At 35.7% G+C, this 19900-nt stretch overlaps 1 protein-coding gene across 1 annotated transcript; it reads left to right on the top strand.

Annotated features, from left to right (window-relative positions):
• Window positions 1-901: 901 nt before the first annotated feature.
• LOC127557333 (putative olfactory receptor 8G2) lies at window positions 902-1861 on the top strand. Its single transcript, XM_051990688.1, has one exon. It carries the CDS (start codon window positions 905-907, stop codon window positions 1859-1861), a length of 957 nt encoding a protein of 318 aa, XP_051846648.1. The 5' UTR covers window positions 902-904.
• Window positions 1862-19900: the final 18039 nt, after the last annotated feature.

The following is a 19900-nucleotide window of genomic DNA, read 5'->3' as shown; positions in this document are numbered from 1 at the left end:
AAAAAATCATGGACTTAAAATTAGGAAGATATGGATTCATATTTAACCTATGAAAGATTCATATTGATTCTGTCATCACTGTAATGTCACTCACTTATATCTGCCTCATTTTTCAACTGGTAAAACAAAACAAAATAAAATAAATCATGAAACTCGAAATACCTATCTTATATGATTATTGTGAGGTTAAAATGAGGGAGTTTTTATTTTGGCTCACCTATGAAGTCTACATTGTAGAGAAGGTCTGGTGAGGAAACCACTTCCCTCTACCAGTACAGATCTTTAAATGTTTTGCAAAAAATAGAGAATTACTCATGGCACTGGGTAGTTAATTTAATTTCCCAACAACACACAACAGCTAGTATTCCATCAAAGAATACTTATATGTCTTCCATAGTCCACTGTTAGGTCTCTATTCACTATGCTGTTTTGACTCTCATAGTAACATATGTAAAGAGAAATGCCAATTCCAGTTATTTTTATTAAAGTCATCACATTTTACTATCATAATATGAATGTTACATTTTTCAGAAGAAACTACGTTGAGAAATGATCCTTCAAGGTTTAAGTAACTGGGAAATGGTCTATAGAGTTAATGGTAGAAAAGGTCTAAAGCATGGGGAAAAGGGCTTAAATTAAATATGTAATTTCTGAAACATCCAAGATAGAAAAGACTGATATAGTAAGCTATTCGGTTGTCACAGCTATTTTATTTTTAATCTACTGGTTTCTAATAGGTTTAGCTATATTTCATATGTATGCTTATGTTTCAATAAAATCATACTCAGCAGACCCAGCTCTCTACCATACATACGAACCTAAGTCTGAATGCTGTCTCTGTGATTTCAGGTGCGCTGCTAATAACTTATTTTTATTTACAGAGATATTTCATTGCAAAAAGATAATGGATGCACAAAATCACTCTGCAGTGACTCGTTTCTTCCTTGAGGGACTAACAGATGAGCCAAGTTTCCAGCTCCCTTTGTTCATTCTCTTCTTTCTTATCTATTCAGCCAGTGTAGTAGGAAACTTGGGCATGATTCTATTGATTGTACTGAATAATCACCTTCACACCCCAATGTACTATTTCATTAGAAACTTGTCCTTCATTGATCTCTGTCATTCTACTGCCATTACCCCTAAAATGCTAGTGAGCTTTGTGTCAGGAAAAAATGCTATCTCTTATAATGAGTGCATGGCTCAGCTCTATTTCTTTCTCATTTTTGCTATTGCTGAATGCCACATGTTGGCAGTGATGGCATATGATCGCTATGTTGCCATTCGCAGTCCCCTTCTTTATAATGTTCTGATGAACTATCAAGTTTGCTCCAAGCTCATGGCAGGAGTGTACTTTCTGGCAATTGTTGGCTCCACAATTCATGTTGGTTTTATGCAGAAGCTGTTGTTTTGCAAAGCTGATCTCATCAACCATTACTTCTGTGATCTTCTTCCCCTCCTGAGCCTCTCCTGCTCCAACACCTATGTAAATGAACTTTTGGTCCTATACTTAAGTGCATTTAACATCCTCATTCCTACTCTGACTATCCTTACCTCGTATATCTTCATCATAATCAGCATCCTTCACATTCGTTCAACTGAGGGTAGGTTCAAGGCCTTTACCACGTGTAGCTCCCACGTTGCCGCTGTTACCCTCACTTTTGGCTCTGCCATTGTTGTGTACCTGCAGCCATCATCAGTTCACTCTTTAGCTCAGGGTAAAGTGTCCTCTATATTTTATACTACAGTATTGCCTATGCTAAACCCCCTGATCTATAGCCTAAGGAATAAAGATGTCAAAACTGCCCTGAAGAGAAGTTTTAGGAAAATAGGTTTCTCATGGAAAAAAAAAATGATTAAATAGGAGATTGTGACTTAAGGTATTTCATTCCTCCTCCCTCCCTTAGGTCCTGAATCTATGAGATATCATTAATAACTACCCATTCTCCTGTGAGAGGTTGTTTTTTTTTTTCAGTATGAAATGAAATAATTGTTTATAAAAATACCATCACAAATAAATTTTCTCACACAAATATGAGGTAGCAATCTATCCATCTTTTAAAAATAGGCTTACTTATATCCATTCATTTTATTCCGGAAAATAAGAAGTGGGGATAATGTCTAAAGTGAATACTATCTTGTATTTGCAAGTATTTTGTACCATTGAAATAAAGTAAAAAGGAAATCTCACAATGAATTGTTAAAAATTCAAATTATAATTTGTTTTTAAAGTAGTCTTTATAGTTATCTGAAATGCTATATTGATTTAAAAATTGTGTTATATAACTTTATCAATTACCAAAAACAAAGGAGGAAATAAATATGCAAAATGATAGATAAAATATGACCCCCAATTCTTTAGCTTTTAATAAGAAAGATAGCACAAGACAATAGTAAGAACTCTGTGAATACTTCCTGCCTGTGACTTAACCTCTCTGGGACCCACTTTCTTTGTCTATAAAATGAGAATATTGGATTAGATGCTTTTTGATGTCTCTTCTAATTTATAAAGCTATAAGGAAAACAAATTAAAGATACAAACATGTCATTAAATAGAAGAACATTTTTTTGAATATACTATGTGCAAAACATTGTATTAGGTGCTAGAAATAAAAATCATTGTCCTTCTGGAACTCACCTGTGGTTTGGGGGTCAGTTTACAAGTAAAAATAAATTATATATATAAAGTAAATTCAAGAAGGAAGAAAATTCTAATAATTGGATAGTCAAGAAAGGGCTTGTATATTCCGTTGCTATGCTGTACTTTAAAAGACCCTAGCAACAATATGAGGAGAGATGGGCAACCATTCCCCATGAGAGGGACCACTTGTACAGTCATGAATATGGAATAGTGAAAGTAGATGTTAGGTAGAATAGCTAGCAGAGCAGTTTGATTGAAACAAAGAGTATGAGAGAAAGATATAAAATAATTTTGAAATAAAGACGGAGACCAGTGTTGAGGCTTTAAATGAGCTTTGCAGTAAGATGACCCAGTGAATAGATGACTGGATCTGGAGTCAAGAAGTTCTGGGCAGTTATATGGCACAGTGGATAGAGCACAGGTCCTAGAGCTGGAGGACCTTAGTTCAAATCTTGGGGAAGCTATGCATCAGAAGGATCTGATTTCAAATTTGGCCTCAGACATACTTCCTAGCTGTGTGACCCTGGGCAAGTCACTAAACCCCAACTGCTTCAATTTCATCATTTGTAAGTAGGAATAATAAAAGCCCCTCCATAGCTCTCAGGATTGTTGTAAGGATAAAATGAGCTCATGTTTATAAAGTATTTAGCACAGTGTTTGGCACATAATAGGTATTTAATAAATATTATTATCACCATCAATATTCTTTTATCTTGGAGGTATTAGGGAAATATTTGAACCTTTTTTTTATCTGGGAAGTGAGATCATCTCTGTTTTAGGAACATAAATTTGAAATACAGATCATAAAGAAAACAGGATTTCTCACCTGCATATTTAGGTACAGGGAGAGATATACAGATTGTCTTTCTTGGGAACATGCCTCTAACTAACTTTAACACAAAAATCTGCTCTAACACAAAGAACCTCATTATTATTAGACAAAAAAACATTATTCTAATCAAGAAGTGAAGGAGATCCAGAGGAATTGTGCTAAAGTAATTGCAAGTTTTAATAGCAGAAAGAACTTTGGTTATGTGAATTACCAGGATTATTAGAGTAGGGAATGTGATTAGCTTTGGAAATTTTATTGTTTTATTTCACATTGATTTTTTCTATTTCTTACAACAGTTTTGTAATTGTTAAGATTCCATTTGCATCTTCATGACCTACAGACATCTTCACAATCCCCTTGCAAGCCATTATAGTTAAGTCGTTATTTATAATTCAAAGACCTATAATTACTTGTGGCAATCTGGTGATGTGTATGATAATTTAAGTTACTAAGAAATACAACAGTAAAGAAGGAATTAGAAAGTTTCTTTCATTATTAGGAAAACTATGAAGCAGCAAGGAATATTGGAGAGATCACTAGCTTTAAGAATGAATAATTGGAATTCATATCCTATCTCTTTTACTTATTATTTGTGACACCTTTGGGAAGTCAATTATGTTCTACAGGTCTAGTTTCCTTATCTTCAAATAGCATTTATTGGATTAGATTGTTTTTAAAGTCACTATGAACGCTAAATATATGAATGAAAAAAAAAGAATTATACTCCTTTTCCCAGGAAGCCAGAATTTTAGATTATTCTGAGACCATGGCAGTAGAGGAAGAACAAGGTAGTGATTAGGTGCTGAGGTTGGTCTGAACTCACACTTTATGCCTATTCAGGAACTCCAAATCCATATCCATAGTATTGAAGATAAGGCATACCCAGATCATATCCCACAAGTTACTTTACTGCTTCAGAAACCTAGAGGCTTAGATGGTACTTTGGAACTTGCAACAGCATTTAATACAAATGCTCTTGTCCTTAAATCATCACGTGGCATTAATAGTTCCTCTCATGTTCGATTAATTGCTCAGTTTGCAGAAACATTGATGAGTACAAGTCTCTGTCAAATTTATTTTTGATTATAGTGATAGAAAGATAAATTAGTCTCAAGCATAAAAAAATCAGTAAATCGACTGAGATATTCCGAGTATTGTAAAATTTGATGCTGCCTGTTGAAAATTGCTTAACTGAAGCCTTCTTTCAGGAGACTGCTCCTGAACATCACAGCTCCAAAAGAGCAAAGCTTTCTATTCCCTCAGCTGTATCTCCAATTCTTCTTAGGGTCATATTTGAAATTATTTCAGGTCCTACACTTGCACTTCTGTGGCTTAAATGACAGCCTCCTGACTCTTCATGATTCACTATTCATAACTCCTCAATTTCTCAATTTAGACTGATAGTACTTTTTAAATTATGCATCAGGATTCAAATTTTTATGTGATTTCTTGATTTGTATTTGTAATAAATACTGATCTGCAAAAGAGCTGAGGTGCCCTATTGTCTCAACTTTCTAAATTCTTCAACATGGTCTACCCTTCCTCTGATGCCCTTAAAATTCTTTGTTTACATTGTCTGTTCTCATACAAATGAGGCATTATTCTATGCTATTCAAAACATGATTTGAATCTTATTTATATTATCGCAGTACATTGTATACTACATCATCCAAAACTGCTCAGATTCTATCTGAAAGCTAAGTTTCTTTACATACTTTTCCAGCAATTTTTAAAATTTAAAATAAAGTTCTTTAATCTGTTCCTTATCAAAATGTTTATTCTTACAGTGCCAATATTTTACAATCCTTTCATCATTGTTACAGATACAAATTAAAACAAAATGTTGAGATGTGAGAAATGAGGGGTGAGAGATACTCTAACAGCAATAGAGTCCCCAGGCAGGTGTCATAGGTTTTTGCGACAAAATTCAAAGTCTCTATCTGCAGGTGAGATTTTGGGCCAAAAAAAAATGTGTTTATTACACTGAGAAACAACTTCCCAGAGGGCTATTTCCAAAAGAAATTTAGCAAAGGTTTGGGGTACAAAGTCATTTTTGCCTCAGTGTAAAAAAACCATTTTTTTAAACTACCTCTCCATTGTATCTACATTTCAATGACCTACTTTGTATGAATGGCATCACTATTCCAGTATTTCAGGTTTGGAAATTCTGAATAACCCACGATATCTCTCTCCCTTTATTTTAATGTATTCTATATTCCAGGCAAACTAGCTTACCTACTGTTTCCCTTACAAGATATTCCAGCTATTAACCTCTATCCTTCTACACAAACTGATGTTCTGCATATCTGAAATATTCTCAACAACGTTATCCCTTTTTAACTCCATGTCTTGGAATCCACAGCTCTGTTCAAGGCTTAGCTTAAGTGCTTCAAAATTATTACTTTCCTGATGCATCAACTTATAGTATTTTCTACTTTCCCAACAGGGAAATTATTTTATACTTAACTAGATATGTTTCCTCCACTTTTTACTTTTGTCTTTGTAATTCTGTTGCCTAATAACCAAATTGCTTAGTACTTGGTAGGTATTCAATACATGCTTGTTGAATTGACTGAATTGAATGAAATGAATAATTTGGGACACGCAGGTCAAGACAAAGCTTTAGAACTGAACAAAATACATTTTATTGGCCCAAGATATAAGTAAATGCCTGTAAAAAGTAAAAGAACGGTGTTCCATGTTCCAGCTAAATGCTTCAGATATATACTTTGACCCCAAGAATATAAATATTATGAAACTTTTAAAACTTGGGTCACTGGAATGAGGCAGAATATACATAACATCCTAGTGGGGACAGATAAACATCTGATATATATAAGCACATCCATCTAAGACCAGAAAGGATTTATACTTGATTGTAATGCTGGAAAAAATGAGGCAAGATGAAGATTAGAGAGTTTTAATTGGGTTTAATATCTTATTTGGGTTTCTGAGAGTGAAAGATTTTCTGGGGGGGGGGGCAGATAAGAATTCATTTGTCTCCCCAGGGCTGAATTAGACTTTCGTCTCAAAGAATTCAGCCTTCAATGTGAGATTCCAATGATTTTTATATGGCTTTAAGTGATCAGGGGAGACAAAGGCAAGGGGTGAAGTCCAAACACTGGTGAGCATGGGAATTTCCAGGAAGGGACCATCAATTCGGTTCTGACAGGTTTGGGGTAGGATCATAAATTCTTGATAACTTAAGAGGACATAGGAGCCAGGATGTCTGAATTCCCCTTTATCTGGGATTAAACATTTATAGTTTATGACCCTGGAGTAGCCAGTCCTAAATTATATCAGTTCTAATGCTCAGAAAGGGGGATTTGCAACCAGGGGGATTAAGGCAGAACAGTTCAAGCAACTGAGGCAGAACAATTTAGGGACTGAGGCAGAACAATAAAAGGAAACTGCAGTACAACAGATAAGGTATTTTGCAGCTGTGAGGGGTGAAAATTATTACAATTCTAGCATTTTGACACTTCTAATTGATTATTTGCAAGAAACAAAAAGGCCATTCACAATTCTGAAGTGCTCATAATCAACCATGTTACCTGACTCCAGATAACTGGGGATATACTCAAAGTGCTGATTAAGACATATTTCTGGTGATATAGCCAATATGGACATTTGTTTTCCTTGACTACATGTGTTGCTAATGAATTTTATGGGTTGAGTTTTTTTTTTTTTTTTTGGCTTTCTCAGTAGGAGAAAATTCAGAACTGAAAATATTATAAAATATAAAATTTAATTTAAAAAATCAAATATATGAAAGAATGCAAAGACTAAAAATAAGAAAAATACAAATCAAAACAATTTTGTGGTATCACCTCACATCTTGCAAATTGGCTAAAATGAGAATAGTAAATGTTGAAAGGAATGTGAGAAGATGAGTATACTAGTAAATTGCTAGTAGAGCTGTGGATCAGTAAGAATGATTTTGGAAAACATTTTGGAATTGTAAAAAGTATCTAAAATAACCAGAGATTTTAATGCAGAGATTCCATTACTAGATTATACCACAAGGAAGCCATTAGTAAGAAGAAAATCTCCACTTATCCAGAATATTCATAGAAGCACTCTTTTAGATAGCAAAGAAATGGAAACAAATTAAATGTCCTTGAATTGGATAATGGCTACATATATTGTGATACATGAATATAATAGAATGTTATTAGACTATGAGAAATGAGCTCTATGATGAATATAAAAGAAGCACAGAAATATCTACATGACTTATAAAGTAACAGAGTCACAAAACAATATACCTAATGACTACAACATAAAGAGCATAATCACCTACACATACAAAATCAATAATGAATGTTCCAAGATGATAAAGAACAAGGAAGGTTTATATATATATATGTGTGTGTATGTGTAAATGTCCCAATGGGCTAACAATAACTAAGTACAGCAACAGCCTACTGAAATTGAACCCCAAATGATCCAATAGATCTGGACCTGAATCAGGAACTTGCAGAATTTATACTAGGAAGAAAGGGGAGAAAAAACTTCTCCCTATTTTACACTATCATGAAGGCTTCATAAACTTGCAAGCTTCTTAATTAGATTATGAAAACAGTAGTAAGATATAAAGAAAAAGCACAGGCTAAATATCTGCCCAGATAGCTCCCCAGCAAGCAGAGCTCAATTCTAACATAAACTGTAAAATAAGAAGTCAATGGAAGAATGAGCAAATAAAAATATAACCCTATCACTAAGAGCTTCTGTGATGACACAAAGCTTAATACACAAATATGGAAAAGGACAAGAAATTCTACAAGCAAAATCTCAGAGAAAATTGCAGCATGGGTGGATGGAGCCAAGATGGCAAAAGGTAGACACATCTTTATCTGAGCTCCTCCTAATGTCCCTCACATCAACCCCAGATCAAATCTCTGAGGTGCTTTTAGAGTGACAGAACCCACAAATATTTGGAGTGTAATAAATTTCCAGCAGAAGATACTTTGGAAGAACTATAGGAAAGGTTTGTTTAAATTGTGGGAGGGGAGAAAGAGTTGGCTGAGTGCAGACACAGTGCAGGGAGTCAGTGCTTTGCAGCATGGTAGCACTGGGGAATCTACTGGATGGCTCTTAGGCTACTCTGTTCTGGATTATAAGCCAGTGCATTAGCAGATTAGCTGTGAGACATCCAAAGAAAATATGAAAGCAAATAGTGAGTCTCTGAAACCCAGAAAAACATGGAACCTGGTCATGCCTACTCAGCACTGGAAGTCAGTCAGCAGCACTGGCCCCATGGCAACTTAAAGCACCTGTCACCTGTAATGGAAATTTGGGACAATCTCCCCCTTGCCCTAAGAACAGATCTCAACCTTAAAAAAAAGAGCAAAAAAACAAAAAGGAACTCTGACAATAGATAGCTTTTATGGAGAAAGAAAAGAACAGACCTCAAATCCTGAGCATCCTAAAGGCAAATCATCTCCAGATAAAGCCCAAAGGGTGGTATGAATTGGTCCCCATCTCACAAGGCTCTTTTGGAAGAATTCAAAAAGGATCTTAAAGAGAGTGATAAGAAAAATCAGGAAAGGAAATGAGAATTTTGCAAGAGACTTTGGAAAAGAAAAAGCAGAAATTATCTGAAGAAAACTCCTTAAAAATAGATTTGATGAAATGGGGAAAGCACATAACTCCTTACAAAATTGATATGAAAAAGAAACCAATTTGTTAAAAAACAGAATTTGTGAAATAGAAAACTGCATTGTGGATACAAATCTAAGAAGAATTGTTAGAAGATATAAATAAAAAGCTCAAAAAGAGCCTTAAGTGATTTTAAAAACTAAATAAGAAAGTTGGGGAATGGTAGAAGAGTAATATAAGAAATTTATGAAAAAAAAAGAATCAATAACTTTGTAAAAGAAAGACACTTGCTGAATAAAATAAGTCCTTAAAAACTATAATCGCCCATGGAAACTTAATGACTTTGTGATACATTATGAAATAATAAAGTCAAACATCTGAAAAAATAAAAGAAAATGTGAAACCTCTCATAGGAAAAATAACTTATCTAGATAATAGATAAGAAATGATTTAAGAATAATTGAACTAGACAGGGTGAAGTTGAGATGCAGGAGTAGAGAACAAACTCAGCTGTGTCCTACCAACATCCTTTTCCAAAAAGTTTTAAAACAATGCCTCAAATCAAATTATAGAGTGACAGAGGCAAAAAAAAAAAAAAAATCAGGATCAAGTATTCTTTCTGCCCAAGACAACTTAGGAGTTCAAAAAGATAGATGTGTGATATGGGGGTGGAGGCTGGCCTGGAAATCATGTTGAAAAAATAGCAGTGGTAAGTGTTGGTGGTGTTGATAAAAGCAGCAGCAGCCTTGGAAACTCCCAAGCCAGAGATGGTAAAGGAACCTGGAAATTGGTCTGAAAAAAATTACAGGATAACACTGTGTTAGCACTGGATACAACACCAAATGCTGTTTGGTAACTCCATTGCCTCTATCCCCTTCTGAGGGCAAAAAGGATCACTTTTGATTAAAAGGAAGTGGAAGCTGTGGGGACAAAATAACTTCTGGTACCAAGGAATTAGAGATTCTAAGAAGCAATGTCTATTGCAATCCCAAGGAATCAGCAGCCCTTCTTGTGGTAAAGTTATTGTTATTGTTCAGTCACTTCCCTCATATCTGATTTTTCATGACCCCATTTGGGCTCCATATAAGGACTAGAGTGCAAACTTTTTTTTTTTTTAATTTTTTATTTAATAATTACATTATATTGACACTCGTTTCTGTTCCGATTTTTTTCCCCCTCCCTCCCTCCACCCCCTCCCCTAGATGGCAAGCAGTCCTTTATATATTGGATATGTTGCAGTATATCCTAGATACAATATATGTTTGCAGAACCGAACAGTTCTCTTGTTGCGTAGGGAGAATTGGATTCAGAAGGTATAAATAATCCGGGAAGAAAAACAAAAATGCAGATAGTTTACAGTCGTTTCCCAGTGTTCTTTCTTTGGGTGTAGCTGCTTTTGTCCATCATTTATCAATTGAAACTCAGGTCTCTTTGTCAAAGAAATCCACTTCCATCAAAATATGTCCTCATACAATATCGTTGTCAAAGTGTATAATGATCTCCTGGTTCTGCTCATTTCACTTAGCATCAGTTCATGTAAGTCTCGCCAGTCCTCTCTGTATTCATCCTGCTGGTCATTTCTTACAGAACAATAATATTCCATAACATTCATATACCACAATTTACCCAGCCATTCTCCAATTGATGGGCATCCATTCATTTTCCAGTTTCTAGCCACTACAAACAGGGCTGCTACAAACATTTTGGCACATACAGGTCCCTTTCCCTTCTTTAGTATTTCTTTGGGATATAAGCCCAATAGAAACACTGCTGGATCAAAGGGTATGCACAATTTGATAATTTTTTGGGCATAATTCCAGATTGCTCTCCAGAATGGTTGGATTCGTTCACAACTCCACCAACAATGCATCAGTGTCCCAGTTTTCCCGCATCCCCTCCTACATTCATCATTATTTTTTCCTGTCATCTTAGCCAATCTGACAGGTGTGTAGTGGTATCTCAGAGTTGTCTTAATTTGCATTTCTCTGATCAATAATGATTTGGAACACTCTTTCATATGAGTGGTAATAGTTTCAATCTCATCCTCTGAAAATTGTCTGTTCATATCCTTTGACCATTTATCAATTGGAGAATGGCTTGATGTCTTATAAATTTGAGTCAGTTCTCTATATATTTTGGAAATGAGGCCTTTATCAGAACCTTTAACTGTGAAAATGTTTTCCCAGTTTGTTGCTTCCCTTCTAATCTTGTTTGCATTAGTTTTATTTGTACAAAAGCTTTTTAATTTGATGTAATCGAAATTTTCTATTCTGTGATCAGTAATGGTCTCTAGTTCATCTTTGGTCACAAATTTCTTTCTCCTCCACAAGTCTGAGAGATAAACTATTCTATGTTCCTCTAATTTATTTATAGTCTCGTTCTTTATGCCTAGGTCATAGACCCATTTTGATCTTATCTTGGTATATGGTGGTATGTGTGGGTCCATGCCTAATTTCTGCCATACTAATTTCCAATTATCCCAGCAGTTTTTATCAAATAATGAATTCTTTTCCCAGAAGTTAGGGGCTTTGGGTTTGTCAAACACTAGATTGCTATAATTGACTATTCTGTCTTGTGAGCCTAGCCTTTTCCACTGATCCACTAATCTATTTCTTAGCCAATACCAAATGGTTTTGGTGACTGCTGCTTTATAATATAATTTTAGATCAGGTACAGCTAGGCCACCTTCATTTGATTTTTTTTTCATTAATTCCCTTGAGATTCTCGACTTTTTATTGTTCCATATGAATTTTGTTGTTATTTTTTCTAGATCAATAAAATATTTTCTTGGAAGTCTGATTGGTATAGCACTAAATAAATAGATTAGTTTAGGGAGTATTGTCATCTTTATTATGTTCGCTCGGCCGATCCAAGAGCACTTAATATTTTTCCAATTATTTAAGTCTGACTTTATTTGTGTGGAGACTTTTTTATAATTTTGCTCATATAATTCCTGACTTTCCTTTGGTAGATAGATTCCCAAATATTTTATGGTATCAACAGTTATTCTGAATGGAATTTCTCTTTGTATCTCTTGCTGTTGGGTTTTGTTGGTGATGTATAAAAATGCTGAGGATTTATGGGGATTTATTTTGTAGCCAGCTACTTTGCTAAAATTATGAATTATTTCCAATAGCTTTTTGGTAGAATCTCTGGGGTTCTCTAGGTATACCATCATATCATCTGCAAAGAGTGATAGTTTGGTTTCCTCATTGCCTACTCTAATTCCTTTTATATCTTTCTCGACTCTTATTGCCGAGGCTAGTGTTTCTAATACGATATTAAATAATAATGGTGATAGTGGGCAACCTTGCTTCACTCCAGATCTTACTGGGAAAGGTTCCAGTTTTTCCCCATTGCATATGATGCTTACTGATGGTTTTAAATATATGCTCCTGACTATTTTAAGGAAAAGTCCATTTATTCCTATGCTCTCAAGTGTTTTTATTAGGAATGGATGTTGGATTTTATCAAATGCTTTTTCTGCATCTATTGAGATGATCATGTGGTTTTTGTTTGTTTGGTTATTGATATAGTCAATTATGCTAATAGTTTTCCTAATATTGAACCAGCCCTGCATTCCTGGTATAAATCCTACTTGGTCATAGTGTATTATCCTGGTGACAATTTTCTGTAATCTTTTTGCTAATATTTTATTTAAGATTTTAGCATCAATATTCATTAGGGAGATTGGTCTATAATTTTCTTTCTCTGTTTTCAGCCTACCTGGTTTAGGTATCAGTACCATATCTGTGTCATAAAAGGAGTTTGGTAGGACTCCTTCAATCCCTATTTTTTCAAATAGTTTATATAACATTGGAGTTAATTGTTCTTTAAATGTTTGGTAGAATTCACATGTAAATCCATCTGGTCCTGGGGATTTTTTCTTAGGGAGTTGATTGATAGTTTGTTCTATTTCTTTTTCTGAGATGGGACTGTTTAGGATATTTACTTCTTCCTCTGTTAGTTTGGGCAAGCTGTATTTTTGGAGGTATTTTTCTATTTCATTTAAGTTGTCGAATTTATTGGCATAAAGTTGGGCAAAGTAACTCCTAATTATTGCTCTAATTTCCTCTTCGTTAGTGGTGAGTTCTCCCTTTTCATTTTTAAGACTAACAATTTGATTTTCCTCTTTCCTTTTTTTAATCAGATTTACTAAGGGTTTGTCTATTTTGTTGGTTTTTTCATAGAACCAACTCTTAGTTTTATTAATCAATTCAATAGTTTTTTTACTTTCAATTTTATTGATCTCACCTTTTACTTTTAGAATTTCAAGTTTAGTGTTTGACTGGGGGTTTTTAATTTGTTCCTTTTCTAGCATTTTTAATTGCAAACCCAATTCATTGACCTTCTCTTTCTCTATTTTATACAAATAGGCCTCTAGAGATATGAAATTTCCCCTTATTACCGCTTTGGCTGCATCCCATACATTTTGGTATGATGTCTCATTATTATCGTTTTCTTGGGTGAAGTTATTAATTATGTCTATGATTTGCTGTTTTACCCAATCATTCTTTAGTATGAGATTATTTAGTTTCCAATTATTTTTTGGTCTACTTCCCCCTGCTTTTTTGTTGAATGTAATTTTCATTGCATCGTGGTCTGAAAAGGATGCATTTACTATTTCTGCCTTACTACATTTGAGTTTGAGGTTTTTATGTCCTAATATATGGTCAATTTTTGTATAGGTTCCATGAACTGCTGAAAAGAAAGTGTATTCCTTTCTGTCTCCATTACATTTTCTCCAGAGATCTATCATATCTAACTTTTCTAGTATTCTATTTACCTCTTTGACTTCTTTCTTATTTATTTTGTGGTTTGATTTATCTAACTCTGAGAGTGCAAGGTTAAGATCTCCCACTATTATAGTTTTACTGTCTATTTCTTCTTGCAGCTCTCTTAGTTTCTCTTTTAAGAATTTAGATGCTACCCCACTTGGTGCATATATGTTTAATATAGATAGTGCTTCATTATCCATGCTACCCTTAAGCAAGATATAGTGTCCTTCCTTATCTCTTTTAATTAGGTCAATTTTTGCTTTAGCTTGATCTGAGATCAGGATGGCTACCCCTGCTTTTTTGACTTCACCTGAAGCATAGTAGATTTTGCTCCAACCTTTTACCTTTAACCTGCATGTATCTCCCCGCTTCAGGTGTGTTTCCCGTAAACAACATATTGTAGGATTCTGGCTTTTAATCCATTCTGCTAACCGCTTCCTCTTTATGGGGGAGTTTACCCCGTTCACATTTATGGTTAGAATGACCAATTCTGTATTACTTGCCATCTTGTTAACCCGGTTTATGCTTTCCTCCCTTCTTTCCCCTTTCCCCCCCTTCCAAGTATTAAGCTTGTGAGCACCCTTGCTTCTCACAGCCCTCCCTTTTTAGTGTCCCTCCCCCCGCCTTAGAGTTCCTCCCCCTATCTTACCCCTTTCCCTCCCAGTTCCCGTATTCCCTTCCGCTTAGCTTATTCCTTCCCTTTCCACTTTTCCCTTCTCACTTTTCAATGAGATGGGAGAAGTTTCACCATAGATTGAATATGTCTTAAGATTTTTCACTTAAAGCCAATTCTGAAGGCAGTAAGATACCCACTATATTCATCCCCCTCCATTCTTTCTCTCAGATATAATAGGTTTCCTATGCCTCTTCATGAGATGTACTACCCCCACTTTACCCTTTTTCTGGTACAATGTCCTTTCCACATCAATTTCTAGAACAAGGTATACATGTATTCTTTATACATCTATATAGTCAAAATATAGTTCCCAAGATTAATCTTTACCTTTTTAGATTTCTCTTGAGTTCTATATTTGTAGATCAAACTTTTTGTTAAGTTCTGGCTTTTTCATCAGAAATAGATGAAATTCGCTTACTTCGTTGAATGTCCATCTTCTTCCCTGGAAAAAGATGCTCATTCTCGCTGGGTAAGTTATTTTTGGTTGCATACCAAGTTCCTTAGCCTTTCGGAATATCATATTCCAGGCCCTTCGATCTTTTAATGTGGATGCTGCCAGATCCTGGGTGATCCTTATTGTGGCTCCTTGATACTTGAATTGGGTTTTTCTAGCCGCTTGCAATATTTTTTCCTTCATCTGAGGGTTCTGGCATTTGGCCACTATATTCCTTGGTGTTTTGATTTTAGGATCCCTTTCAGTGGGTGATCGATGAATCCTTTCAATGTTTATTTTTTCCTCTGTTCCTATGACTTCTGGGCAGTTCTCTTTGATAATTTCCTGGAAGACAGTGTCCAGGCTCTTTTTTTCATCATGTTTTTCTGGGAGTCCAATGATTCTCAGATTGTCTCTCCTGGATCTGTTTTCCAGGTCTGTTGTCTTCCCCAGAAGGTATTTCACATTTTTCTCCATTGTTTGATTTTTTTGGATTTGCTTGACTGATTCTTCTTGTCTCCTCGAGTCATTCAATTCCACTTGTTCAATTCTGATTTTCAGTGAAGTATTCTCTTCACTCACTTTTTTAAAATCTTTCTCTAATTGTCCAATTGAGTTCTTTTGTTCTGTGGAATTTTTTTCCATTTCGCCAATTTTGTTTTTTAGAGAGCTGTTTTCTGTTTCCAGTTCACTAATCCTATTTTTCAAGGATTTTACTTCTTTATCCACTCTCTCTTTAACTTTCTCCAGGCTCTTTTGCCAAGCCTCCCTCTCCTTTTCCCAAGCCTCACTCTGCTTTCCCCATTTTTCTTCTAGCTCCCTTGTGAGAGCCTTTTTAATCACTTCTATGAGGTTCATCTGTGCTGAGGAACAGGCAATCTCCTCCTTTGGGGATTCACCTGGGGACTGCCTGTTTTTAGTCTCCTCAGGATTTAGAGTCTGCTCTCTATCTGTGTAGAAGCTGTCAAGGGTTAAAGTCCTCTTCAGCTTCTTGCTCATTCTGTCTATTAATCAGAGACAAACTACCAAAGAAAAACAGAAAAAACTGGAGTCTTTCTTTGGGGGGGGGGGCTGGGTGTGTTATCGAGCTTCCTCTACAGACTGCAGGGGGCAGCAGTGAGGCACTAGCAGGACTGTGCTGCGCCTGCGCTCTGAGATCCCAAAGCGTGCTGAGTCACTGAGGGGGGGAAAGGGGGAGGCGGCCAGGTCCTGAGAGACTCCAGCTGTTTGGGGTTGTATTCTTCAGCCCCGGTGTTTTTAGCTTCTCTGCTGGGCTGTTGACTTGCTGCCGGAGGAAAGTATCCAAACCTGTAGCGAAGCTCTCCCCGCAGAAACGGCTACGATCACTCTCCACCCCCTCTCCAGTCTGCTCCTGTGCCCTCACTGCCGCTGCCCGCCGCCTGCGCCCGATCTAAAACCACCCCAGCCCTCCAGTAAAGACAGACCTTTCTTGGCGGATCTCAAGGATGGCTTCTCTTGGTAACTATTTGTGGGTTTTTTTCAGTCAAGCATTGATTCAGAGGCTTGTAATGAAATGGATAGTGAGAGAAAGCATGGAGCTTATGCAGCTGTGAGCCTCCTCTCCGCCATCTTAACCGGAAGTCCGGAAAATCGAGTGCAAACTTTAAAATCAATAAATACACTAGTCTTCAGATGATACCACCTTGGAAGCACTGAAATAATCCAATTTCCATAAATATCTCTGAAATCAACAGTACACAAAAGTCCAAAACTTGAGATTGTGTCTTTACACTCCCACATTCCCACAATGCTGAGAACAGAGCCCATTATTAACATAAGGTTTCAAAAAAGAAATTGTCTGGAAATATGAGTAAACAATGAAACCATAAAAATCCATTATTGTGACACAAATTCAAAAAAAAGACATTGCAGTAAAAGCATGTACAACCAAAGCACACAAGGGGGAAAATGTAAATTACACACAAGCTCAACAGGAATTTATAGAAGAGATTAAAATGACTATCCAAATCAAATTAAGTGTTTAGCCAAAAAAAAAAAAAATAGGCAAAGAAATAAAATCAAAGGAAGGAAATTGTGAAAACACAACAACTTGGCAAAAGAGTCACAAAAATGAAAAAAAAAAAAACTTTAAAAACAAATGGAAATGGAAAAAGAGGTATAAAAGCTCACTGAACAAAATCATTCCTTAAAAAATAGAATTAGGCAAGTGGAAGATAGTGAGTGACATCATAAGACATCAAGAAATAATAAAAACAGTCGAAGGAATGAAAAGTAGAAGAAAATGTACTTAATGTGGGCAATTACATTTTTCTAAAATATTCTTATTCCTCCACAAAATTAAAAAAAAAACACATTTTATCTATTTATTTTTAAATACAATGGCTTCAAAATATCTATAAAATGCCAGCTTTAGGAATGGATTTGTCAAGAGATTAGTCTGGATGTCTGCTACTCATCAGAACATAAACTGTGATGAAACAACTACTGTCACTAAGAAAAACTAAAGAAATAGGAAGCCAATGGGAGTAGCAGAGTTAAGGGGAAAATAAAAAAAACAATGGCTGCTTTCCAAAAACATCTGGATCCCTGGTGAGGTGAAGGCCTATGGGAAACTCTATTTCTCTTTTTAATAAGGTCCCAGGTCTCTCTATTTTAGCCCCACCCTCAAACCCACTTATTTAATGTTGATGTGCATGTCTGAGGGCACTAGGAAATATTTCTTACCCTAGTGTTGGAGAAGATTCTGTGAACAATGGCATAATTAAAAACTACAAGTTATAGCTTAGAACATCTTCCATGGAATGTCAGAGACTGAGGTTTGTGCACCAGTTCCTTCAGTATTGAATAAAGGCAGATTCCATCCTCAGGATTGTAAGAGCCCAACACATCAAGATTATTTTCCCTCCACACTTCTGATAAGGAAGAACCTATATGACTCAAGACTGGAGAGTGAATGTCTTCCTGGTTTGGACCTCTTTAAAGTCATAGGTAGGAGTAGTTTGCCAAGAGCATAAAGGTATTACATACCAAAGTGGCTTTGATCTCAATTCTCTCCTCATTGAGGGACAGAAATTGTACTGGTATTATAGCTTTATAAATTCAGATGTCTCTCCTCTATGCTCCTTCCTTGTTTCTGAAATGAAGACATAGCAGTATGTCCCAAATGGAAAAGTTCTGCTTTTAGTGGTGGCTAGCATGAGGAACTACTAAAATGCATATAGTGTGCCAGATATATGATTAAAACCTAGAGAAAGAAAGATATGATGAGTATCTAAAGAGAATAGTTGGGAAAAATCATTCCTGTCCTAACTCTTTTTAAACCTTGCCATCTCAGTGCTATCAACACCCAAATCCTCTCTCTCAGCATCCTTATTCCTCAAAAATAAAGAGCCATATTGGCTCTTTCCAAGGGCTAAGGCTTGATGCATAATACTTTAAGGCTGATAGAGCCACTTGTGTGCCCAGGGGAGCTGTTGCAAACTTGTTTCACCATCTTGCTAACCAAGCTGCTTCGGACTGCTATTGTTTTCACCACAGCCACCAGTGCCCTAAGGGCATTGCCATCATTCTGTTCTCTAGTTATTTTAAGGATATATTATTCAACATGTCTTGGGATAATTGGACCAGCACTTATCAAAGTGCCGGCATATAGTAAAGGCTTAATAGAAATATTTATTGATTAATTGATTGGATGATGTGAGAAAAATAAGATTAATACAGCAGGATCATAGGTGCAGTTGCAATTCTCTGAGAATGTGGGAATGTGGAAATTCCACTTTACTCCCTAAATAATAATGGGAAATGTTGTTGGTCATATATATGTATCTACATGTTGTTATTTGTGGAAAGAGGAACTAATGATGCTGTAAATGCAGATTCAGATATGGCAAAGCACAACTTTAGAGTGTGGATATCTTCAAACAGAAACTCTTTTCAGGTATGTTATACAGGGAACTTAGATGAATCCAGAGGTTTTATGTCACCAATAAAAACAAAGGAAAATGTTTCCTAACCCATGACACTGGAACCCATATAAAGTCTTGTCTTCAGCCCTGTCCCCTCAAGAGACTGTATCACAGTTCATCTAGTGACATAAAGAAATTTATCTTGTGCAACTAGGTGGTACAGTGGATGGAGCCTGAAGGCAGGAGGACCTGATTTCAAATCTAGTCTTAGACACTTAACACTTCCCGGCTGTATGGCCCTGGGCAAGTTATTTAACCCCAATTGCCTCAGGAAAAAAAAAATTATCTTTATGTTGATTTTCAAGGATAAATTTTATTTTTTGGCAACTTGGTGGTCCTGTCTCTTGGCAATATTTTAAAATAGGCAATCTACCTTAAACATAAATAAGGTTTTGGCAACTTGGTGGTCCTATCTCTTGGCAATATTTTAAAATAGGCAATCTACCTTAAACATAAATAAGGTTTTATGGATTCTCCTGTGTTCCAAAATGATGGTGTGTTGACAAGAGACTAGTAAGACTAAAAGATTCTATAAAATCCATCTTATTAGGAAAGCAAAAGCATAAAGTTATGAAGAATGAGTTTGAGTAAGAAATATATCAGTTTCTTTATTATTTAATGCCTCTTTGACTATGAACAAGCTAATCTCTTTGAGCCCATTTCTTCAGCCTTAAAAAGGGAAAAAAATAATACTTAATTTACAAGGTAATTTAGTTCTTTGTTTACTTATCTGCTGTGTGATTTTACCAGTCTTAAGAACTCCCAGGGAGGAAATTCCTCCTACTAGGGCAGACATAACTATTCTTCAGTTGCCCAGAAGCACATAAAGGTAATACTTTAACTTGCATCTTGTTCATTGAGGTTGACTTTCTACCTGCTGTTCAATGCTGCTTCTAAAATGTAGCATATGTAAAATTTTATGTAAATGTCACAGATGTCGTTTGCTAAATCTATATAGACAAAGGTTTTTACAATGTTTATTTCTGTATAAAGTG

The sequence above is a fragment of the Antechinus flavipes genome, chromosome 3 (genome assembly GCF_016432865.1).
Source record: "Antechinus flavipes isolate AdamAnt ecotype Samford, QLD, Australia chromosome 3, AdamAnt_v2, whole genome shotgun sequence".
Taxonomy (NCBI): Eukaryota; Metazoa; Chordata; class Mammalia; order Dasyuromorphia; family Dasyuridae; genus Antechinus; species Antechinus flavipes.
The sequence above is the reverse complement of the archived record's forward strand: the minus strand, read 5'-3'. Positions and strand labels throughout refer to the sequence as shown.